This window comes from Hyperolius riggenbachi, chromosome 1 (genome assembly GCF_040937935.1).
Source record: "Hyperolius riggenbachi isolate aHypRig1 chromosome 1, aHypRig1.pri, whole genome shotgun sequence".
NCBI classification, from domain to species: domain Eukaryota; kingdom Metazoa; phylum Chordata; class Amphibia; order Anura; family Hyperoliidae; genus Hyperolius; species Hyperolius riggenbachi.
Window position 1 is genome coordinate 381,573,472 of NC_090646.1, and position 26,875 is coordinate 381,600,346.

A 26,875-nucleotide genomic window follows, 5' to 3' on the forward strand; every position below is an offset into this window, starting at 1 on the left:
TCAACCAACGCCGCGCGTTGTCGCCGCTTTCGTGCTCCCGACAATCTCGCCGCTTTTTCCCCGCCGCAGCTCACTCGCTCTGCCATCTCTACAATGACAGAGCCCTGGGAGCGGGTCAGGGGCTGATTTCATTGGCTCCTGACCCTGTCTATTAATGTAAGCCGCTCCCATTGGCTTACATTGATAGGCAGGGTCAGGAGCCAATGAAAGCGGTTCCTGGCTGGCTCACAGGGCTCTGCCATTGTAGAGACGACAGAGTGGGTGGCCCAGGTTCCCAACGTGCGGTGGTGATGGCGATTGCGGCAAGTATATATATGCGGTGATTCGTCGTTATCCGTCGAGATTCCGCCGTTTCTGGTACCACCGGTCTCTGGTGCTTAAGGGGGCAGAGACCGCTGGTACTTAACCTCCTTGGCGGTTAATTTTTTTTTTCCTTATTAAAAAAATCCTTTTTTTTTTAATTTTTTTTTTGTTTCATGTAAAGCTACCAGAGTGGTAGCTACATGAAACACCACTAGAGGGCGCATGTGGCCCTCTAGTCCGATCGTCGCCGGCATCTATAGCAAACAGGGGAACGCGTATATAACGCGTTCCCCTGTTTGGCTTCTCCTGTCGCCATGGCGACGATCGGGATGACGTCATGGACGTCAGCCGACGTCCTGACGTCAGGCACACCCGATCCAGCCCATAGCGCTGCCCGGAACTCATTGATCCGGGCAGCGCAGGGCTCTGGAGGGGGGGGGCCCTCTTCAACCGCTGCGTGCGGCCGATCGCCGCAGAGCGGCGGCGATCAAGCTGTGCGTGCGGCTAGCAAAGTGCTGGCTGCGCGCACAGCAATTTACAGCACATAAATCGCCCCACCAGGGGCTGAGATCTCCCCCTGCGCGGCATAGCCCGAGCTCAGCTCGGGCTTACCGCCAGGGAGGTTAAGTGGTTAAAGAAGGGGTCATTATATCACTACTAGGAGGCGGTGGACCAATTTAAATACAACAATCGACCAATTCAATTAACAAAACAGAATCTGGGAGATTAGTTTGTTCAGCCATGCAAGAAAAATTTCACTTGAATGTCTTTTTCCCCCTAAAAATGTTTTCACCTATTTCACTTAGAGCAGGAGGCATTGCATAATGGCAAAAATGAGATGAGTGCTACACTTACTAACCTGCTCTATCCAGGTGATACCATACAGTATATTACTTGTCTGATAGCAGTGCCCTTTTTTCGTCGACCTTAATTTTTTATGAATTTATTTTCAATTAACCAACAGAAAACCCTGGCAAGAGATTCTAAATTGCTTTTGCTGAGGTTCCCTCGATGTTTTGCATTGAACAGTTTAGTGGAGAAAATTATTAGTTCACTGATTTGTTCAACGAGAATCCTGTTCAGAGAGGATTCTCATTGCTTTAAATCAATGGACCAGTAGAGAGCCCTAATGGGAAATTTAAAGAGGTTTTTGAAAGGGCTCTCGTTTTAGTACTGTTTAGATTTACAGCAAAGTAGACAGTCACTGAGGTCTTTAATTAGGAATTTAAGAAGGAAGACCCTTGAGCATTAAAATGATTAAGACCTAGAATGTAGATGATGACGTAGGATAATATTTTTTTAAGGAACTGTATTTTTTAAGTAAAGTGGTTTTAATCAGGGGTGCTCAGATACCCCTTTTCAAAATCCAGATCCAATTCGGATCCGGAAACCCAGATATCCGGTCCGGGTCGAATATCCAATTTCAAAATTTTCCAATCCGAATCGGATATCTGACCCTAGTATCCGGATTATCCGTGCAAATTCAGATATCCGGATAGAAAAACCGGAAGTGGCCTTTAAATTGCTTTAAAAATGTTTTTTTAGAGTATATGAGGCACGTAGCATCATTATTTTGTAAACGGGAACACTAATTGATGATGTGGGGACTGTCAATTAACATTAGGCCTAGGTTCCAAACAGCGGTCGTGCAGCCCACATTGTGTCCAAGTCCAACCGCACAACTGGGGCATGACAGTTTTCAGCCAAGACACCTCCAAAAAATTATGCAGCAATTGTGTTTTGGTTAAACATAGGTGGTATCAGTGGCCTGTGGCACCCTGGCCTGGCGGGCAATGCAACAGGTGTAATGTGTGCCAGGAGCATGCTGGACGTGGCACGTTGCAATTGGCACCTAGCACGTGTCATGTGGCACTTGACACGTGTCACGTGTCCCGTGGCACTTGTCACTTGCCACGTGTCACTTGCCACGTGTCACGTGGCACTTGGCACGTGTCACTTGGCACGTATCACTTGGCACATGGCACTTGCCATGTGTCACTTGGTACGTGGCACTTGCCAAGTGTCACGTGACACGTGCCAAGTGACACTTGGCAAGTGACACGTGCCAAGTGACACGTGCCAAGTGCCATGTGACACGTGCCAAGTGCCGAGTGACAGTCAGACAGCAAAGGAGAAGACACTAGTGCACAGTCACACTGCCACTGCTCACAGCACAGCAGTTCTGTATATCCGCGGATATCCGCATTATGCGCCCAAATATCTGCAGATAGCTATCCGGAATTTTAAAAAAATCCGGAATCCGAATCGGGTAGCGGAAAAAAGTTTGGATATCCGGGTTACCCGGATATCCGGAATCCGGATGAGCATCCCTGCTTTTAATCTTTGCCAGCTGCTTATTTTACTTTTTGCATTAATAGGTAGGGGGAAGTGATGTACCCTCATTTAAAATCTTTGGGGGGAGCTGCACTGGGTGAATGGAGCTCTCTTAAAGTGGACCCAAATTAAAAATACAAGATTTCAGAAATAAAATCTATTTTCTAAATTATAATAATAAATAGCAGCCTTTTTTCAGCTGCATGATGACAAATATAAAATATTTTACATTTATTGAAGGAACCCCTCCCCTTCCTTTCAAATTGCTGGGATTTTTCCGGCAAACTGGTGGAGTAGATGGTGTCTGGCAATGGAGGAATTGCTAATGGCTGCCCCCAGTATAACCCTAGCTATGAAAAGAGAAGTGTGAAAAGCATGCACTGAAATGATCATAGGTTTGAAGGAGTGTTTATTTATCTTTGTATGTGTCAGAGTGGTGCAATAAATATTTTTAATTAAAAAAATGTTTGGTTTGGGTCCGCTTTAATATGGGGGCTTCCAGATTCCACCATAGGTTACCCTGGGGGTTGTCTCCACAGGTGTGGGAGAGGTTACCTCTACATCTCCAGCACAGTGGGGAGAATCCATTGTCATTAACAAAGAAATGGATGGTTTGCAAGAAGGAGAACATTTTTCAATTCTCCTTTTGCAGGACGCCTTTCTATCATGATGTAATTGTTCAGATATCAGAGCCCTACACCAGCTAGCTCAGCTGTTCTGGCAATACAAGCTTAATAGCCTACATGGCAAATAAACGGTCAAAAGAAGCTTGGGAACAGGTGGGGCTAAACAATAAAAAAAATGATTCCCCCCAAAATAATGGTGGTACTGAGGTGATAAGTGGTGCAAGGTGCTGAAGACAGCTCAGGTCCACTGTAACCACTGGATATTGGTTGCAGGGATAACATCTTAAGCCCAATCTACACGATACAATTCTTTGTGCGATTCGATTACGATTCTATTTACGATCTGATTAAATGTGACATGTCCGATCGGGATTCGATTCGATTCAATTCGGTTAGCCATTGTTTTGCAATGGCAAATCGAATTGAACCGAATCGAATCTCGATTGGACATGTCGGATTTAATCGGATCGTAAATAGAATCGTAATTAAATCGCACAAAGAATCGTATCATGTAGATTGGGCTTAAGAGGGGGACTAGACTATACAACCCCAAAATTGAAAGTTTTACACTCACACTGGGGTGCCTCCTCCCACCCTGTATGGACATCAAGATTATTTAAAGTTTATTTAAAAGCAATGTTTTTAATTATTTTTAGTCAAAAGAAGAAACCTAGAGTTAAAAAAGAGGGCATAAGAGCTATAAAGTAAAAGAAAACAATAATTTTAGATAAATCTAAAAAAAAAAAATGGATATTTTTTCTGTGTCATGAATCCTCTATGAAATAAGATTTTAATGGCATAAAAATAAAACAGCAAACTACTAAGTTAACACATTACTGAAACTGCGTAGACTAGCAGTTTTAAGCAAGGTTGCCACTTGGGTACCAAGGTCATTATGCTCCTACATATTAATGATCACTAATATAGCATTATTGCTTTTCATTCAATGCAGTATGCAACATAATCAAATGAAAACTGTCCTTGTTCCCCAAACCTTGTAGTAAAGTTCATTAAACCTGCAGTAAGAAAATTGTTCCAACAAAAGATTTTAAAAGTATTTTTTTAATCTTTCATTGCACTGCATTCCCAAAGCACAAAAGTTTCATTAAAAAAAATGACTGGCCTGCCCAAAATTCAGCGCAATGTCCAGCAGTTCACATTGAAACGCGTATAAATGATTATTTCAGTGCAGCCAGTAACAACTCCGAGTCCTTATGTGCAGAGAGCTACATGAGTTTGTTGTTTACTGCACATAGCAGCAGCATCATGGGCTAGGAAGAATTTGATTACACTTGTGTTCTGAGCTTCATGCAATGCCAAAGGAACACAATTCACAGCCCTTTGGCTCAGTACAACCTCGTCTCCGAAAAAGTGAACACGCTGTGTAAAATGTAAATAAAAACAGTGTGATTATTTGCAATCATGTAAACACTATATCTAATTGCAAACAGTACAGAGAAATGTTCAAACCGAGAAGGTTATTGTTTTATGAAAGAAATAAGATCATTTTAAATCTGATACTCGGAAAATGTTTCAAAACGGTTGGGACAGGGCATATGGACCATCGTGTTGCATTACTGCATTTGGCTACAGTTGAACTCTAAAGGTGGCCACACACGATACAATAAAATGATCCAATTTTACAGCAATTCGATGAAAACGATCGTATCTCTCGAAAAAATTGAAAGGTTTTTTTTCATTCGACTGAAAAATCAGATCGGAATTCCCGTTTTTTTCAATTTAAATCGATCCGGAATGCCAGATATTTATGTTCAATTTCTCTAAAGATTGTATGGTGTGTGTTGGATTGTAAATTTATTAATATACACACCCTAGCAATTTTCTCAGAGTTTCCAATCATTTTTATCATAATTGGGGAAAAATTGAACATAGGTGTGTGGTACATTGGTCATATTTTTTAATTTGTTACAATCAGTCAGAAAAATTGATTGCAATTCTTAAATTGAACAGATATTAAAAAAATTGTATGGTGTGTGGCCACCTTAAGGCCCCATTCACAGTGGGGCATTGCAGTGTGATTTTAAAGAGGCATCCTAACAAAGACTGTTGCACTGCAATAGTAATGGTGCCCATACACGATACAATAAAAACGTTAGATTTTCCCATTTATTTGATCTAAATGATCGAATCGAATAAAAGTTGAAAATATATTTTTTTTCGATCAAGAAATTCGAACGATTATCCCGTTTTTTTCTAGAAAAATCTGATCGGAAATGCTGGAAAATTCTTTATATTCGATCTATCAGAATAATTAAACTAAATTATCTAATTGAAAAAAATGAAAAATTGTACCATGTATGGGCACCTTTAGTCTACGCAACATTTAGAGTGTATCGGGTGTGATGTGATCCAAAGAACTACAGAACAACCAATGCAGTGCATTACCACATAACGCGTGCATTAACAATGATGGTGAAGCATCATTTTAATTGACTGTATGCTTCATCACCAATGATCACTGGTCGATTGGATCCATTTTTCCTCTGACGCCACTCCGTTTCCGTTCCACTGCTACCATTCCATTTCCCCACATCCCCCCACTCCTAAAGTGTATTTTCACTAGTGTGAAGAAATGTTCAATTTTCTCATTGCCCCCAATGCAGCGCTTCAGCGTCCATTTACGTAACGCTGGGCTCAGCGGTCTGGAAAAATTGGTGCAGCAGGAAAGTTCAGCGGATCCTGCGGAACAGATCCGTTTGAACGGGTGGATGTGAACGGATGCATAGGTTAACATTGGATTCATTTGCATTCATTACGATCCATTCTGTTCCACTCCGCAAACGAACTGTTTTTTTACCGCAAGTGTGCAAATGTACACATATGCATGATACTGCTGGTCTCTTCTCTAGCAATCCAGGAGGATTAATCACTCTCAGAGCTGGTCCACACTATGAACATTTTGAGATTCTTTTTTTTTAATCGCTAGGATTTTTAAAAGCTCTGTAAAAACGCTTGTGTCATAAATGACAATGAGCTTACTTTTCAATCGCAAACGTGGTTCCTGCACCATTTTCAGGGCGTTTACACTTCACGGCATTGTATAAAAAAAATCGTAAATCGCTTTAAAAGCTCCGGATCAAAGAGTGCACTACTTGTTTGTCTGCACACACAAAATCGCAAAACAAAAACGCATACAAAATCACTTGCAAAAAATGCAAATCTCAAAAAAACAAAACCACTGCCAATCATTTCACAAATTGCTCACAAAAGAGCTAAGCACTTGTGATTTGTAGTGTGAACTAGGCCTTAGTCATGGACATTTTAACTTCAAAGTTCTGTCAACAGGGAGCCATTCATGCATCCACATCCCTCCTATCTCTATAGGAGAGAAGATGCTAGTCTAGCAGTGTGCTTGACTAGCTTTTGTTCCAAAACTGCAACCTGAAATGATCCCTAATGATCATTTCCAGAGACAATTATATCAGCTGCGTATGTAGCTTTACACTCAGAGGTGTTCATTTACCAAAGCACGGGCAAACTAATTTGGAGTGAAAGTTGACCCGCTGCCCCATGCAACTCCGGGCCGGTTCATACATAAGCCTGAGCAGCAGTAAACAACGTATGCAACACTCATCCTTTAAGCACTGCCCATTCAAATGAATGGACAGTGTTTACTACACAACCAGCAGCGTCAAGTTCGGCAACCACAGCGCTACCATGTCCCCTAATGGGGGTCACAAACACGATGCATGGGGATAGTCAAAAGCTTTTCTACACGCTTGCAGAAAGAGCATGTGAAGGAGATGCCGGGCGGCTGTAGGCTGCTGGTTCAGACTCCCTGAACCAACCCTAATTAGGGTTCTAGTTTGAATTAAAAAGCTGAAACCTGATTGGTTTCTCTCTGCAACTGAACTGCTAGAGCTACAGATTTCTTTGCCCCTGCTTTGATAAGTTATCCCTAGTCTGCATAAACATGCACATATTGCATGGCTGGAGACTCTGTTATTTATTTAGGTATAACTGTGAGTACCTTTCTGTAAGAAGAAGAGCATTATAGTTCAGTGACTTACAAGTGATGCGCGCAGTGGCTACAAATCCTAGAGACAAAGCGTGTCTTTTAAATATGGTCACACTGACTAGACAGTGACACTTGGGTTTGTTTGAACTCCTTTTATGGATGCCAGAAAGTGCTGACTGCCATCCGTGTCTAGCAAAGATGTTGCTTCACAGAGCTGTCTGAGGGATTTGTAACAGCACAGTAAACAAAATCCACATGATAATTATAAAACATATGGTGCATAACCACCAGTCTGTTTATTTTATGGAAGTTAACATTATTTAGAGTGTTTAGTGGTTGGAATTAATAGGCGGGTGTTGTCCAAAAAAAAAAAAATACTTTTTTTAAAAAAAGTATTTACACAAACCCTTCCCAAACGGCATGCAGAGAAGACCCTTTTATAAAGACAAAGCTCTGAGATTGTTTTAGTACGCTCTTAATGATGTCAAAAAAAGATGTAATCCAAAAGCAGCAAGGCTGCCAACAACATTAACGAGTAGGGATGTTAAAATCAGGCGATGTTCTGCTACACCAAGTTTATAGGACAACATAATACAACTAGTTGAATATCTGAATCAATTCTAAATATAAAGTTGCCTTGTTGCCAAATGTTTTCTTCACAGTTAAGCTGAATTCAAATTTAGAAAATTCCTCTAACCACTTTCATTCCTTCGTGTTACCTGTGACAGATACTCACCCATTCCGTTCTTAGTTTCAGGACTCTTTGTCCCGCCTATGCAAATCTTAGGAAAGCCTTAGGACTTATAGGACTTGGAGATTTGCAGTAAACCTACCCTCACATGTCCATGGTTAGCCTGACAGCTGACTGCTTGGGTGGCACAGAAGGGAAAAGAGACAAAGCAGCTAAATGCAGTGTCACACATTGTCACAAAAATGGGCGCCTGCTATGTGAACTGTGGCCACCCGCTATGTGAAATGGGGCTACAAATAGCAACCATGAAGCATCCACAATTAGTAGCCACAGTTTGCATAGCGGGTGACTCTGCCGCCTGCTATTTAGTGGGAAGCCATCAGGGGGGATTATTAGTTGTGGGGGATTATTAGGTGTCTGGAGGAGGGGGGTTATTAGTTGTCAAGCACTAACCGAGTGGTATACCAGGTAAATAAATATGTACACTGAGTCCGTAAGGACAAACCCTATAGGTATAAATGCAAGCAGCGGATAACTTGCAATCTATATCAGAATTAAATGCATTGCATCAGGGAGGGGATACTTATTCAGTATAACCTCAGTGGGGTCCTGTATCATGTAACATAGACCTAATCGTACTGTGGAGGTCTTTGCTTATCCTCCACCGTTCCCCATATGTATCGGGGATGTGGTGTAGCTATTCCACAATTGGGTCCAAACAGGGCACCCACAATTGAACACAGGTGGAGGTATGGTACTCCCGGGATACAGGAGTGCAGACTACCACAGGAGCACCAAAAGACAAACCATCCAACCTATGTACACTAGCATATAAGAGACATACAGACAAAGTGCTGGTGCTATATACATAGTGCTGTATACTGGTACTCTGACATGTTTCACCTCACGGCTTTTTCAAAGAGTGCTATACATATATACAGTAAAGTTACATCACATAGTGCACCCCCCCACCAAATCACAGTATGCCCCCATATATGTAGCCCAAGTCAGAGCTGGACTTGGGCTACATATATGGGGGGCATACTGCGATTTGGTGGGAGGTGCACAATGTGATGTAACTTTACTGCCGTAAGGTGAAACATGTCAGAGTACCAGTATACAGCACTATCTATATAGCACCAGCACTTTGTCTGTATGTCTCTTATATGCTAGTGTACACAGGTTGGATGGTTCCACTTTTGGTGCTCCTGTGGTAGTCTGCACTCCTGTATCCCGGGAGTACCATACCTCCACCTGTGTTCAATTGTGGGTGCCCTGTTTGGACCCAATTGTGGAATAGCTACACCACATCCCCGATACATATGGGGAACGGTGGAGGATAAGCAAAGACCTCCACAGTACGATTAGGTCCATGTTACATGATACAGGACCCCACTGAGGTTATACTGAATGAGTATCCCCTCCCTGATGCAATGCATTTAATTCTGATTTAGATTGCAAGTTATCCGCTGCTTGCAGTTTGTCCTTACGGACTCAGTGTACAGGTTTATTAGTTATCCAAGGAAGGAGGGGTTATTAGTTGTCTGGGGGGAGGTAATTCGTTTTCCGGGGGGGGGGTTATAAGTTGCCCACCGGGGGAGAGTTTCTAGGCTTTACTTTGTTCATTGTGGCTCCTCCCAAGGCCACTAAAGTGCTGATGTCATTGAAGTGGCCATTAAGAAATGCCACTCTAGTCCTGCCCTCACCCTCCCATGCACTCACATTCTACATTTTTTGCACCAGCCTCAGCCCACATTCCAAGCATGTTGACAACATGAGGTGGATGAGCAGAAATTATAGAAGTACTCGAGAGCCAATGAATGGGAGCAGCAGTTTCTCAGATGTAGCCTTATTGTCAATAATATTGCTGGTGATACAGGTACACTTTACATGTTTATCTTTTGTCTTCATACAAGTGCCCACATAGCTATATTTTTAATGCTTGTTCAGTTTATCGTGCATTTATATTAAATGTAAATATAAGTAAATTAGTAGAGAAATAAATGTGAATTCAACTTTAAATGCATTTCAATCCATCCGTAACCTCCTTGGCGGTTATCCCGAGCTAGGGTCGGGTGCAAAAAATGCAGCTAAGAGCGGTAATCCCGACCTCTGCTCGGGGTAGCCGCCGGAGGCTGAATGCAGAGCAATGCGCGCAGTGGAAGCGTTTCTACATACCTCCCGGGGATCCCGACGTTGGCCAGCATTCTTCTTCCTCTCCTCCGGGGCTCTGCTTCCTGCTGGTGAGATCGCCGGCTGTCGTCATGACGACAGCCGGCAACTTCACTTTAGAGTTGCAGCGCCACCCAGAGGATGGAGGCCTAACTGCAGAGCTGGAGCCAGGGAGGTGACTGATTGCAGAACTGCTGTAGATCTCCTTGATTTTTTCCAGTTTTAGGGTCTGAAGGTGTGCAAAAAAATTGCACCACTTTTAGACCCTACAATCCGGAAAGAATCAGAACACCAAGGGGGTTAAAATACATAGATGCAGATGAGTTTGAATGGGTAAGGAAGTATGGTCATTCTTTGCCCTTACTACTAAGATTTCTTTCCAACCTTCAACACTATTATGATATTACTAGTTGACCTAAGCCCGTTTAAAAACGGAATCTAGGTCTCTGTCATACCGCCGCATGTCAGTGCGCGTTCTCGCACACCCGTCCGCGCACGCGCCCGCCCAGCTCCTGGCCCCGTTCCCCCTGTCCCAACAGCTGTCCGTGCTGCAAATGTGCAGTAGCACAAATGCACAGATACAGGGACATGATGACGCAGGGGCACTTAGGTTTTGTTACATAGGATGATGTTACTGCACCAGGGAACACTATTGCCAACATGCGCACACTGCCCATGTAGCCCTGTGGGTCATGGTCCCTCTCAGCTACAGAAAAGCTGCAGGCTGCTAAACAGTCAATTATGAAGCAATGACAATAAACATTTCAGGCCATTGAGCAACTTGATGTGCTAGGTTACAGGTTACAGCATGTAGTGACAATGGGGAAGGGCAAGTGTAGACAGCAATATAAAAAGACTGCATTATTCTTCACTACTACAATCCCATTCAGCACATAAAATACAAGCTAGGATTGAGGCTGCTCTAGTGGTAACTATTGGAACAGGGTGCTTCACTACAATATGATCCCTTGTGGCCAATTGGAGATGCTATGCCATTTGAATCACCAAATAAAATGTATGCCCAGACAGGGCTGAAATGGAGTGGGCAAGTGGTCCTGCGTTCACAGATAAGAGCTGTGCTGTGTTGTATCTGAGCTTTAGGCCTTGAGCTATAAAGTTTCAAGACTGAAGCATCTGTGTAAGGCTTAGTCATTCTGTAAACTATTATTCATGAAGTTGTTTATCATTGTTGTTGGAACTTGCTGCAGTTATTAATTAGCCTGCCAAGAACTTTTAGTAAAGCTATTGCACTGCACAGCTGTGTCGCCTGTCCTTACCATATAACATTACGACACAGTGTAGGAGAACAGGAGGTCAAGGGTTAGGTGAGATATACTGATAAAACATTGACTGAGATCAGGGCTTCACTCCTGACAGGGAAGAGAGATATTATTTCTATTGCACATTGCAAAAGAAGCAAATGAATATCTGGTGCCTATTGTCTTATGGCTGAACTGACAGTAGTTACGGTAGCTAAATAGACAATTCAAATAGAATTTGGTATATCTAAAATTCCTTACTTGCAAAATGAATATATATATATTTTACCCATCCAGCTCTCTACTCCTTGCAGGAGGGGGGGGGGGAGGGATACAGGCCGCCCAATTGCCCTCGCTCAGAGAGCTGATCAGATTTAAGGAGTGGCAGCATACTGATGAGTCATCATTCTGCTCCTTCCAGTTAAAGCTATGTGAATCCATACCACTCAACTTTTTAAGAAGGAGGGACATATAAAGCCACACCCCTAATCATGCCCCCAACACATTGCTAGTCATGCATACCATAAAGATTAAATATTTAATATCTAATATCAATTTAATATTAAATATCAAAGAAAACCTGAGGCTGTTTGTGACCTAAAAAATAGATGCTTACATAGGAAGAAGGAAGCCTCCAGAGGCTTTCAGTGTTATCCTCCACACCACCGCCGCTACCCAGAACCCTCTACAAGTTTGCGTCTGCCCTCCCCGCTATGCAGGAGAATGGCCGTGCTAAACCCGCATGAATAAATCTGTACGTGCACAGTAGCACGGAGCTGCTCATAGATGAGCAGCTCCAGCTTACTGCGCAGGTGTGGCTCCATACTCTACACGTGCAGTATGGCTCCGACATGCCACAATAACACATCTGACAAGCTCTTGTCAGATATTTTCCGGGGATCCATGCTAAGCAACAGTGGGGGTGAGGAGGACTTGGGAAGCCCTGGAGGATTCTCCCTTTGTAGGCAAGTATCTGCTCTTTAGGTAACAATCCGCCCCGGGGACACTTTATGAGCATAACTAGAAAAAATGGTTATATATATGTATATATATTTACCTCAGGTAGTTTTGCTTCTGCAAATGCTGGTCTGAATCAGCAGCATGGACTATTGTCTCTCACATTTTATCCAAACCGCAGAGGAGAATGGGTAATGGGGCTAGAATATAAATGTCCTAACTGCATATGCAAAGGCTTTTCCTTATTTTACGATAATTCATAGCATGTGTATGTGAAGAAATCTCATCTGCTGGTGCAACTGATCATGCCTCATGCTTCCACAGGTGACAAGAAAGTATTTCTGTTCAGAGTCTAGCCTCAGGCCTAAGTACTGGAAGGAGTACTGTTGAGATTGTATGTTATGCTTTGATTTAAACAAAACAATAATTTGCAGATGGCTCTTGATGTTCCAAGGATTACATCACTATAGTACACAAAATGACATGATTATGCTATGGAAGGGTTGGCATCATCGCAATAGTATGCCCCGTAAATATATTAGACAAGACAAATATCATGAGTCCTGGTGGACTTATAGCGCCAGAGCTGCAGCCATTGCACTCAGGGTGCACTCAGTAGGCAGTAGAAGTGTTAGGGAGACTTGCCCAAGGTCTTCTACTGAATAGGTGCAGACTTACTGAACAGGAAGAGCTGAGATTTAAACTTAGGCCTCCTGTGTCAGAGACACAGCCCTTAACCAGTACCCTATCTATATTACATTGTCTTCTCTGGAGGTGAATATTTATGCTGGAAAAAAAAAGTCCCCACAACAAAAACTAATTAGAATATAAGTTACTAATCCTCTCTGAAACTTTTCAGGCGGAATCACTTAAATGCTAGAAAAATAATCTATTACATCATAGAAACATGCAGTCACAAAATGCCAATATTAGGTATAAAGACACATGTGAAATGTAGCTTGTCCTTACAGTGGTGAGATGAAGTCTGCTAATGACTAGCTGCAGCAGCCATCCCAAAAATGAATGATTTGCTTTATTAATAGTGATTGTATACATTCTTTGGATAATAGACTGTGCAGGGTGTGGGGGTCATAGGCCCAAGCAGTATGCAATTGATGCCTGTATAGCTTCGAATTGCAAAAAAGAATACAAAGCTAGCAGTGGCGATGGTATGATTGATATTGGACAAGATTACTGCTCAAATATTGTCCAATCTCTACTGGGTTAAGGCGTAGACCAGATAAATGATTTATGTTTGATAGTAATAATTTACTTGATCCACTATACATCATGATGTGTCTGGCCACCTCTAAGCTACATATACACGTTAGATGAAGCTCAGCTGCTACGGCCAAGAACCTAGCGTTAGGACAGAGGTCCCCTGTAGATGTTACGCAACAGCATTGGCCAACCACATTTTTCCCTCCCTTACCCTTTCAGAAACCACTCCATCGTGTGCCATGTCATTGTTTCTCCCTCCCCATAGCAACAGTGTGCTTGTTCCCAGTAGCATCACCCACAGGATCAAGTTGGATCCTTACAGGTGACACAAATGCGTGTATATACATCCTTATTGTGGCTTACATTCAGTAGAAATAAAAAACCCTACTCAGTTTATTACGTATGAGCAAGCAGAAGTGTTTAATCCAGACTGAAAGATTACAGCTGGGGATACAAAACTTAAAATATTTGGTTGCGTGGAAAACAATATCAATTATTATTTAGCAATGTAGATAAAAGAGGTTGACAGAGCAGCAGGGAAGTAGCACTAGAGGCTCCCCCCAATCTCAAACTAGAGCAAACTTTGAGTTAGGCATTAATGTTTTCTGCTGCCATTTTTTTTAAATGAACATATTACTTTGGTATGCATGTGGAACAGTTTTGAATTTATATGCAAACTTAAATGTGTGATTTTTATGTGCATTGCATATGCCAATAAGTCTACACAGGGATGCAGCACAATCCCAGGGAAAGTCAGTGGATGGTTGAAACAGAAACACTCTGACTTCACAACACAATAGTTCATGTAAAAAATATAGAAGTATATAATGCCCATCGTTAGCACGTTTTCTGAAAAAGTGCTTACAGATGTAGACTGCATGGCAGCAACCACTCTCAAATTTGCCAAAAATATTTCTGCATTAGATTGTGAATGTTCTGCTTCAACTGAACATTTCTGACTTTAAGTTCTCAGCATAAACCATCTCTAACACAGAACTTCTTCAAGATGAAAGTAATAATTCAAGTACCCTTTTCATACTAAATAGTTCATAATTAAGAAAAAGATGCAATCACCACTATTATTCCATTTGCATGTAGTGGTGATTTTTGAATTCAGAGCATCGTTCCCAACTCACCTGAAGACCACACTTCAGCACCATTCAGCACTGAACCTGTGGACAGGGTCAGGGGGAGTTCATTTACTTGCGCTTTAGGGTGTCCTTCATGTGACTACATACTTCCACCTTCCACAGCTGAAAGGAGAAAGTCCTGTGAATGCAAGTAAGTGAACTCCCTCTAACTCTGGGTGGGATAAGGTGGCAGAGCACCTTCAAAGTAACAAGAGACAACAGGAGCCCAAGATGGTGCAGTATGTCATAATAAAGGGAAGATGTTACATTAAAGATAGTAATCACAAGAAAGGTTTGCAGTAAGGCAACCAACCAAATATGCAGGTGGAGATTATCAACCCATCTCCATTTAGGTGTTTGCTGGATATGGTCACTCAGGTGCATGCAAGCAGTTTGGGGACCAGGTTCCCTCCAGACAGAAGGTATAAAGCACAGGTGAGAGGTGCCCAAATGTAAATAAAATTACCTTAAAAACTCCTAAAAATGATAAAGGAAAAAGTGTTTAATGCTAAATGATGACACAGAATGAATAATGATGTACACAGTGGTGTCAAGTCTCATGGCCTCTTGTCCACTTCCTCAGGGCAATAAAAGTGCCAAACAATTGAAATAGCCAAGCTCTGGGCCATCAAATAGCCCATGAAATGCATTGCCAGTGTGTATGAATAAACATTTTTCATTATTCATTTTGTATCATTATTTAGAGGTAAGCCACCTCATCCTTTAGCATTTTATGTGTTTTTAATTTAATGTATTTACATTCAGGCCCCTTGTGTCCCCCTGACCCTGTCCACAGGTTCAGTGCTGAATAGTGCTGAATTCTGTGATTCAACCAGGATGCAACATAAAGAGTGGGAAGGGAGCACCACAATTATGCCTTGAATAATAAGTGTCCTTGAAGTCAGCAAATCACATGTGACCCAAAAATTAGTTTGAACAGAAATAGAGAAATCTGTTTTTTTTACCCTCTCATATAAATGACATTTACTCAATTTAGAGAGGAGGAATAGATGTTCCTTGTAGAATTTAGGGAAATGTTGCATTGCATTTTAAAATTAACTATACAATAAAGTGGGAAGGGCATGGAGGTTTTAAAAGGTAGTACATATACAATATGCTAGTCAATTAGGCCCATTTAAAAAAAAGGGCATTAAATTAACAGCCAGCAGCATGTGTGGCCACCCTGGCACATATGGGCACCCACGTCCGCCTTCCCCACCATGTGTGCCTACATCCCCCATGCATGTGGCATAGAGGCAGCCCATGTATGCTAATCCCAGGGCTTTTATTAGGGAGAATAGATAGATAGATAGATAGATAGATCCTGTAGATCGTTATTCTATTATGCAATTATATATGCTCTGCGTAAATCACTTAAATAATCAGCAGTTTGACAAATGGCAGATGCTATCAGCATTTTTGTTATGGAATCAAATCCTGCAAAACATAAAAAATATTTGATTTTAATTTTCTTCTTACCCATTACAACTTATCTCACCTGAAGTATGTATCCACGGACATAGTCGCGTAGTGTCCAACCCAAGCCATGCAAGATGTGCAGAACCTCTTCTTGCTTGAGAACACTAAAAAGCCGGTCCAGCAATATCTTGAGCCGCACAGGTACAGCCTGTGTACCATACAGCATAAGGCTGCTGATGTCAAAGACCACGTTGGATTGTACAATCTCCACTTGTGTTGGGTGGTATAAGTGCTGAGTGCTGAGCTTGTCCAAAGCTGTAGTAATAGAAAAGAGCAGAAATAAAAAAGATGCATGTATTAAAAGATCAGCCAATAATTTTTATGACTTGCAAGAGGATTTTTCTGGCAAGAGTGTCTAAGTCACTCGCAGTCTTGTTTTAACTCAATTAGGAACATGCAGGCTCTAGGAATGACGGTCCTTTCGGCAAGAGGGATTTTGTACCAAAGCTGTCAGAGCTTAGAGAATATGCCCTTTAAGGATAATGCATTGTCTTGCAAAGAACTGAATGCTTCTACACAATCAAGGGGACTAGGAAAATCTCCCAGCTTTCTAGCCAGAGAATGAAGCCATGCAAAAACTGAACTGCATAAAGTGCACAAGAATTGCTTATTGCTAGAGTTTTCTTCTATTTTGTAACTCAGTTTGAAAAAAAAGTTCTTTAATATCAATACTGTAATTAGCACACACAGAATACTATTAATCAAAAGGAATGTGATCTATAAATATGAACGAACCCGTACGTGTAAATATGAAAGCACAAATCTAAAAAGAGCAACGTCTATTAAATTAATATAATGAATGCTTGTTATTGCTGAGGTAGTAAAGTACTCTGAACAGCACTGCCCAATCAGAGATATCTTGGTGAGTGATTATGCAATAGACACAATTTCTTTGTTTTCTATATGTTACAGAAGTATAAGGCCATTTCTAGTTTGTATGTGATACTTTTCTTTTTGAATTAGATGTTTTCTGCATGCCATTTTATATGTATATGTTTTCTACTGCAAATCTATGGATTTGTATATGTAAGGCAGGGAGCACACCGTTTTTGTATGCGTTTTCTGCACAGGAGAACCAATGTTAATTGATTGGCTAGTGCATACATGAGTGCATTTCTCCTATACAAAAAAAACCCAAAACACTGACAGCAGTGAAGCACTATGTGCGCGTTTTCTATCGATTACATTAGCACCTGTGATAAAACATGCACTTTTTCCCTTACACACAGACACACAGGGTGTGCAGAAAACGCACGCAGAAAAACGTGCACAGAAGACTGAAAGACAAGTATGCTCCCTGCCTTACTAATGGATTATTTTTCTGTATGTGTTTATCTTTTGACAATAAATTATGTTTAAAAAAAAAACAAAAAAATAACTGAGATATCTGATCCAATCCTCTTCATTTTTAACCCATGAGAGATTACATGATAATCTTTCCACTTCAAACAGGTACCTACACTTATGTACTTCTTCTACTTCATTTGTCCTGCCGTTATCAGGTTTTCAATTATGGTCGTGAACAAGTACAGAAGCATTAATGTTTTAGAGTGTCGTAAGCTTAGGTTCTAGCAAGTTAAGACAAATACAACGGGATCAGGTCTTTAAGAAACAGCAAGAAACTCTTTGACTTAAACCCACATAAACATAAAAACTGCTAAAAACAGCTACTATTATTATTTGTTTGCCACAACATATATATAAATTGAGAACATACACTTTTTCCAGTTTTCACCCATCCTAATTTTCACATGATAAGTCCCACAGTTATAAAATCCATAATAATATATTCTTCGGCCCATCCCAATTAAAATTATACCACCTCTTTTATTACTAGCTGGGCATGCAGTGGACCATTATCTTCTGCCTGCACGTCTGTAGCGATCAAATGCAATTGCTATGGCGACAGTTCAGAAGCCCTAGTGCTGTACAGATGCATTGCTAGGCAATGGCAGAGTAATGCATCCGTAGAGCATCGGGTCCCAAACTGTCTTCCTGGCGATCACATCAGGGGGCAATCATTACAGGTGTATTAACTTGTACAGGTATAACAGGGGTTCAAAAGGTATTAGTTATGTTAATTAGAATAGATAGGTAATATAATCTCTTACCCACCCTGTTTTAAAAGAACAGGCAAATGTTTGTGATTCATCGGGGCTGCCATCTTTGTCATGGAGGTAGCCATCTTTTTGGTTGAAAGGAGGTGACAAGGAGCAGGAGACACAGTTCCAACTATCCTGTGTCCTGATTACCCCTCCCAGCTGCACACGCTAGGCTTCAAATGTCAAATTCAAAATGTATAAAAAAAAAATTCCACCAAAGCAGCAGAACAAGAACAACAAAATCAGAAATCCCATCATGCTTTGCACAGCATCAGGGGAAAAAAGCCCGGGCAGTTTTCTTCTGTGCAGCTAAAAATGAGGCTTGTATAAGAGAAACAAAGTTCTGATGCTGTGAAACTGTTAAAGAAACACAACGCCTTTTCAGTGCTGCTGAGTCGATTTTTAGTCCGGAAGGTTCACTTTAAACTTAACTGAAGGGGGGAAAAAACACTTTTTTTGTCACTTTAAAGTGGATCCGAGATGAACTTTTATTCATTGCATAATTGTGTTCCTTACATAAAGTTTATAGGGCATTCCTCAAGCCAAATACTTTTTTTGTTTTTGTTTTAACCACTTACCGACCGCCCACTGCACATTGGCGCCGTGGTCCTGGGGCTGCCACCGCCAAAGTGGCAGCCCCAGGACCACGTAACGCACATTGGCGTTGGGTCCTGGGACTCTTCCGGGCCGGGGATCGCACGCATTGATGCGCGCGCATCCGGCGGTATTAGGCTCCACCCACCCGCGACGACATCCCGCCAGCCATACGGAAGCGCCGGCGGGATGTTAACCCCCGATCTGCCGCATACAAAGCATATAATACGCTTTGTATTGTATACAAAGCGTATTATACAGGCTGCCTCCTGCCCTGGTGGTCCCAGTGTCCGAGGGACCACCAGGGCATGCTGCAGCCACCCTAGTCTGCACCCAAACACACTGATCTGCCCCCCCCTGCCCCCTGATCGCCCACAGCACCCCTCAGACCCCCCCTGCCCACCCCCCAGACCACTGTTTTCACCCAATCACCCCCCTAATCACCCATCAATCACTCCCTGTCACTATCTGTCAACGCTATTTTTTTTTAGTCCCTAAACTGCCCCCTGGGGACTCCTGATCACCCCCACCCCTCAGATTCTCCCCAGACCCCCCCCCCTGTGTACTGTATGCATCTATCCCCCCTGATCACCTGTCAATCACCTGTCAATCACCCATACATCACCCCCTGTCACTGCCACCCATCAATCAGCCCCTAACCTGCCCCTTGCGGGCAATCTGATCACCCACCCACACCATTAGATCGCCTGTAGACCCGACGTCAGATCACCTCCCAAGTGCACTGTTTACATCTGTTCTCTCCTCTAAACACCCACTAATTACCCATCAATCACCCCCTATCACCACCTGTCACTGTTACCCATCAGATTAGACCCTAATCTGCCCCTCGCGGGCACCCAATCGCCCGCCCACACGCTCAGATTGCCCTCAGACCCCCCTCTTATCAATTCGCCAGTGCATTATTTACATGTGTTCTTCCCTGTAATAACCCACTGATCACCTGTCAATCACCTATCAATCACCCATCAATCACGCTCTGTCACTGCCACCCATCAATCATCCCCTGTCACTGCCACCCATCAATCAGCCCCTAACCTGCCCCTTGCGGGCAATCTGATCACCCACCCACACCAATAGATCGCCTGCAGACTCGCCGTCAGATCACCTCCCAAGTGCATTGTTTACATCTGATCTCTCCTCTAAACACCCACTAATTACCCATCAAGCACCCCCTGTCACCACCTATCACTGCTACCCATCAGATTAGACCCCTATCTGCCCCTAGGGAACCCAATCACCCGCCCACACCCTCAGAACACCCTCAGACCCCAGCCCTGATCACCTCGCCAGTGCATTGCTTGCATCTATTCCCCCCACTAATCACACCTTGAGACACCCATCAATCACCTCCTGTCACCACCTGTCACCCCCTAGCACACCTACCCATCAAATCAGGCCCTAAATTGCCCCGTGTGGGCTCCTGATCACTCGGCCAAACCCTCAGATCCCCCTCAGACCCCCTTCCGATCACCTCCTCAGTGCATTGATTGCATCTATTTTCCCCTCTAACCACCCCCTGAGACACCCATCAATCACCTCCTGTCACCCCCCTAGCACTCCTATCCATCAGATCAGGCCCAATACAACCTGTCATGTAAGAGGCCACCCTGCTTATGACCGGTTCCACAAAATTCGCCCCCTCATAGACCACCTGCCATCAAAATTTGCAGATGCTTATACCCCTGAACAGTCATTTTGAGACATTTGGTTTCCAGACTACTCACGGTTTTGGGCCCGTAAAATGCCAGGGCAGTATAGGAACTCCACAAGTGACCCCATTTTAGAAAGAAGACACCCCAAGGTATTCTGTTAGGTGTATGAAGCGTTCATAGAAGATTTTATTTTTTGTCAAAAGTTAGCGGAAATTGATTTTTATTGTTTTTGCACAAAGTTTCATTTTCACTAACTTGTGACAAAAAATAAGATCTTCTATGAACTCACCATACACCTAACGGAATACCTTGGGGTGTCTTCTTTCTAAAATGGGGTCACTTGTGGGGTTCCTATACTGCCCTGGCATTTTAGGGGCCCTAAACCGTGAGGAGTAGTCTAGAAAACAAATGCCTCAAAATGACCTGTGAATAGGACGTTGGGCCCCTTAGCGCACCTAGGCTGCAAAAAAGTGTCACACATGTCATATCGCCGTGCTCAGAAGAAGTAGTATAATGTGTTTTGGGGTGTATTTTTACACATACTCATGCTGGGTGGGAGAAATCTCTCTGTAAATGGACAGTTGTGTGTAAAAAAAATCTAAAATTTGTCATTTACAGAGATATTTCTCCCACCCAGCATGGGTATATGTAAAAATACACCACAAAACACATTATACTACTTCTTCTGAGCATGGCAGTACCACATGTGTGGCACTTTTTTGCAGCCTATCTGCGCTAAGGGGCCCAAAGTCCAATGAGTACCTTTAGGATTTCACAGGTCATTTTGAGACATTTGGGTTCAAGACTACTTCTCACGGTTTAGGGTCCCTAAAATGCCAGGGCAGTATAGGAACCCCACAAGTGACCCCATTCTAGAAAGAAGACACCCCAAGGTATTCTATTAGGTGTATGACGAGTTCATAGAAGATTTTATTGTTTGTCACAAGTTAGCGGAAAATGATTTGTATTGGGTTTTTTTTTCCTAAAGTGTCAATTTCCGCTAACTTGTGACAAAAAAAATCTTCTATGAACTCACCATACTCGTAACAGAATACCTTGGGGTGTCTTCTTTCTAAAATGGAGTCACTTGTGGGGTTCCTATACTGCCCTGGCATTTTAGGGGCCCTAAACCATGAGGAGTAGTCTAGAATCCAAATGCCTCAAAATGACCTGTGAATAGGACGTTAGGCCCCTTAGCGCACCTAGGTTGCAAAAAAGCATCACACATGTGGTATTGCCGTACTCAGAAGAAGTAGTATAATGTGTTTCGGGGTGTATTTTTACACATACCCATGCTGGGTGGGAGAAATCTCTCTGTAAATGGACAATTGTGTGTAAAAAAAAATCAAAAAATTGTCATTTACAGAGATATTTCTCCCACCCAGCATGGGTATGAGTAAAAATACACCACCAAACACATTATACTACTTCTCCTGAGTACAGTGGTACCACATGTGTGGCACTTTTTTGCACCCTAACTGCGCTAATGGGCCCAAAGTCCAATGAGTACCTTTAGGATTTCACAGGTCATTTTGCGACATTTGGTTTCAAGACTACTCCTCATGGTTTAGGGCCCCTAAAATGCCAGGGCAGTATAGGAACCCCACAAATGACCCCATTTTAGAAAGAAGACACCCCAAGGTATTCCGTTAGGAGTATGGTGAGTTCATAGAAGATTTTATTTTTTGTCACAAGTTAGCGGAAAATGACACTTTGTGTTTTTGAATGGAGGAGTGGGATACACGGTAAAAGTCCCCGGGAAAAATCTGGATTTGACGCCAGCAGCATTTTAAGGGCAGAAATCAAATTTTATTGCTAAATTGGAGGCCTAAAGTGCTTTAAAACATCTTGCATGTGTATACATCAATCAGGGAGTGTAATTAGAGTACTGCTTCACAGCGTCCTGTCCTTGCCTGTGTTGACATGGGAGAAGGATTACTGGCAGTGGTACCTTTATTCCGTTGTGTTGTGGCATCACCCTTAAACGCACTGTAAAGCATAGTTGCCAGCTTATTCTGCAAGTGCTGCATCCTTTCTGCCTTCTGGTGATTTGGAAACATCTCTGCCACTTTGTGCCTATACCGAGGGTCTAGTAGCGTGGCCACAGCTCATGTACAGCTCATTCCCCTTGAGTTTTTTGAGTATTACAAATGTGCAACTGTCACACACACATAGGTACAGTGACACTGCGTGCGCTCATGTAGGTAGGTGGGTGCACTGTGAACAACAGGTAAGTATATGCAGTGAAGTTAATATCACCAACCATTCACATTTTATTAAGGTGTATCCATATAAATAGCCCACCCTGTATATATATGTTCAGTGTGGGAATTAAAGAAAAAATCTGGGGTTCCTCCCCCCCAGCCTCTTTAACACCTCATCACCCATGCAGGCTGGGATAGCCAGAGTGCGGAGCCCCGGCGTTGTGGGGCTTCGCACCTTGAGCAATACCAGCCTGCATGGTCCATGGTATGAGGGGCTCAGGGGGGAATGCGGAGGCAAAGCCTCCACCTCTCCCCCGGAGCCCTTGTTTAATCCATGGACAAGGGGATCTTTCCCACCTCCAGTGCAGGCAGACAACACCCTGGGGAGGGTTCATGGTGGCATCTGGGATTCCCATTTAAGAAAGTGACCCCCAGATGCCCGACCCCTCCCAGGAGAAATGGTTATACTAATTTCCACAAAGGGTTAAGTGAAATAAAAACACGATGACGAGAAAAGTCCTTTACTATTATAAATTAACCATAAATACCTGTACCTTTAAAAAAAAAATTCCCACGCCAATATCCTTAGAAAATTCCCACGCCAATGTGGGAGGAAACCAGAGTGCCTAGAGAAAAACCACGCAGACACAGGGAGAACATACAAACTCTGTTCAGATGGTACCCTGGCAGTAATTCGAACCGGGGCCCAGTGCAAATCACTACGTCACTGTGCTGCCCATATATAGGCACATTTGCAGGAGCCACCTGTATCCCTTAGATAGTAAGGTTATAGAATACACTGCCTTTTCATCAGTTCACCAACATAACAGTCTTCTACAGATCACTATCTATACAGTACATTTAACATACTTTACTTTTCACTTTAAAAAGAAGCTGTTGGCATTGTGTGTGGTAAGTCACTTTTACAGCTCTACCAGCACTTTTTTAACTATTTAAATGTATAGCATTCAGGATGGGTGATCTACTATGTTGATATTTACTTAACCACTTAATACTCCACCTCATCATTTTTCTATTTTGTCTGCCTTTCCGAAGCTAGAATTATGAGAAGTTGTAAGTGAAACGCTGCTATGCTACCAGTGGAAGTGAATGTTTATCTGATAAGCACTCCAGCTGTGTGCATCACCTTTACTGGCCAACACTGCCCTCTCTGTGAGGGCTCCGGGCCTGAATGTGTGCAGTCACTGAGAAAAGAGCAATTACATGTTGAGCTGGGAGAACTTAATGAATCTTAAAACCACATACTTTGCAGAGCAAAGAAGCTGACATTTTGGAGGAAGTGAACTGAAAAGGGTCCTTGTGTTTCAAAAGAATGACATACACAGCTGCGGCAAATTCTAAATTTAAAGTGCTCATTTCATCGTTTTTCAACTGGTGAGTTTGTAAGGTTTGTTTTGGTTGAATGTCAAGAACATATTGGCTTTCTGTTTAAGTTTTGAACCAGAGCTTTTTCACTAGTATTTATGTACATATGACAGCTTCTGATTATCCTCCATGGAGACACTTAGGGCCTGATTTATTAGGCCAAAAGATTGCAAACTGTGCACATTTGCAGCTGCACTTGCAACTGCATCCTCACTAGGCTATGAGTAGCTGCTTAGTGTGGAAGTTGTGGATTCCCCATGTTTTCTGCACATGTGAATGCACATTACCCTGGTAATCACCAGGAATAGCTTGGCCTGGTGGAGAAAGCATAAACATTATTAATGAAATAAATCCACCAAGAAGGTTGAGTGGCTGGCAAAGCAGATCATTGAGCTCCACCTCCTCACAATACTAACCCACATGATATTAAAATTGGTGGGATAAGGGAAGGGAAATCCTCATCATCCCCCTTCCCAAACCCCCCCCCCCCCCCCCTCCAATCTCTGCATCTCCGTATTAAAGGAGAGATAAAATATATTACAGTTTCAGAAGACACTTTACTATTTACAATATGTGTAAAATAAGAGCTTATAAGCCACACAGATATATTTTATTTCTCCGTAGTTCTGATTGATGTCTTCAGAGTTCTATTACGGGAACTCACATCTTGATTTGCCATCTCTACGTATGCTGACTGCAGAGCAATTCCTCTTTAATGTTGTTAGAGATCTGACAGCTTGCTTGAAAAAAAACTTGTCATGCTGATTAAAGCCAATATCAGTCTTGTAAGTTTACCTTTAGTCTCATCTTTGTTGATTGAAGAGATGATGCCAGCAGGGTATGCCAAATTCAAGCTCTTTTGCCAGCCCTGCCTATATTTATGGGTGCTATTGGCTAGCGCACTATGGTGATATGGCTTGACAGGGCTTACTTGAATTTACAGCCACCACTATCACTTAATGGAATTATTCTTAAAGGGCTCATTCACACCAAAATGTAAGTTCAAGTTCACGCTAATTCCTATAGTTTTCTGTGTGCACAGTGCAATTCTAATTTTTTTTTTTGCATTTTTTTGTACATTGTGTGCACTTTTTTGGGCATGACTGTAATTTTGCACACTATGGAGACCATTGGAAAGTGTATTGTCGCGCACCCCCCTCCCCCCCCCCCCTCCCCCCAAAAAGGCATACTGCACTTTTAAACACGGTAGCTGTTAAGTTAATGGAAAAACCATAAGCGCTCTTTTTAAAAAATAGCACAAGTGCAAAAATTTGCACAAACACGTTGTGAAAGATCCGTAATAGAACTCTACTACCATTATACTTATTTAATCTAAGGCTCTGTTTATAATACTAACTTGTAATTCTTTGGAAGATTCTCAGTCACATACATAAAATGAATTTACTGGAATCTACCTGTTCAATCTAGGAATTCTATGACCTATATCAACATAAGGCATACAGCTGATCCCTTTATTGTAGAACACATTATTTATTTATTGTATTTATAAAGCGCCAACATATTACACAGCAAATGATCAGGTGTACAGCCAGAGGGCTTTTTTTTCTTACCTTTCATTAACTACTTAGGTCTATCTGGACGGATATAACCGTCCAGATAGCCTGCACTGCTGCTGTGGCGCCTTGCGCGCTCCTGCCGCCTTCCGCTTCCCCTAAAATTAATGAATGGGAATACAGATTCCATTCATTGATCTATGTCCCCCTAAGAAAAACCGACGGCTTTCTCTGAAAAGCCGCAATTTTCTATGTCCCACATCACTTCTTTAGTTCCTGTAAGCGAGAGCTCTCGCTTACAGGACGAAAAATCAAAAAATCACTATGGCCATCTTGTGGCCAAATAGTAAAACTTCATCTACATACATTTTTTTTTTAAATACACACAATCAATTACATTTAAAATCACCTGTTTACCTCCCCACTCCGAAAAACCCCAAATAAAATTTTTAATAAAAAAAAAATTTACAATAAAAAATAAATAAATAAAAACATAAAGTTACCTAGGGGTCTGAACGTTTTTAATATGCATGTCAAGCGAGTATATTACTATATTTTTTTAAATTATAAGCTTGTAAATAGTGATGGACACAACTTGAAAAAATGCACCTTTATTTCCAAATAAAATATTGACGCCATACATTGTTATAGGGACATAATTTAAATGGTGTAATAACCGGGACAAATAAAATACATGGGTTTTAATTATGGTAGCATGTATTATTCTAAAGCTATAATGGCTGAAAACTGAGAAATAATGATTTTTTTCAACTTTTTTCTTAGCAAAATGTACCCCCCAAAGAAAGCCTAATTGATGGCGGAAAAAACAAGATATAGATCAATTAATTGTGATAAGTAGTGATAAAGTTATTGGCAAATGAATGAGAGGTGAAAGTTGCTTGGATACATAAGGTGAAACAACACTGTAGGCCTAAGTGGTTAAAACATAAATCCTGAGAAAAATAACAGACTGCAGCTACCTGCTCATGATATATACAAAGTTCAAGGACAGTTTCCAAAATTATTTTATATTTGCCAAAAATTAATAAAGCCTTAATACTTTCTTTACCCCACAAGTGATCTGTTTACACGGGGCATGATGTGTCCTTCCTCTGTTCCAACTCTCCACTCTCAATGACATCTTCCATCCATGACCACTCCCTCCTCAAATTTAAATGCTGATATGTCAGTCCAACTACACTAGCATTCCTCAGCAGGAGGCGCTAATGTGACCAATGCTATTTTAAGTTG

General features: G+C 42.1%; 1 protein-coding gene across 7 annotated transcripts in view; it reads right to left on the reverse strand.

Annotated features, from left to right (window-relative positions):
- The window catches only part of BNC2 (basonuclin zinc finger protein 2), a 703,423-nt gene that overhangs the window by 144,597 nt on the left and 531,951 nt on the right, over positions 1-26,875 (reverse strand). For 6 of the 7 annotated variants that reach the window (XM_068234374.1, XM_068234375.1, XM_068234376.1 and 3 more), the window contains one exon: positions 16,171-16,406. In XM_068234374.1, the coding sequence (XP_068090475.1) occupies positions 16,171-16,406 (236 nt within the window). Of the gene's footprint in view, positions 1-16,170; positions 16,407-17,973; positions 18,021-26,875 lie in introns of those variants that run through there. The other variant, XM_068234380.1, reaches the window with a different exon arrangement.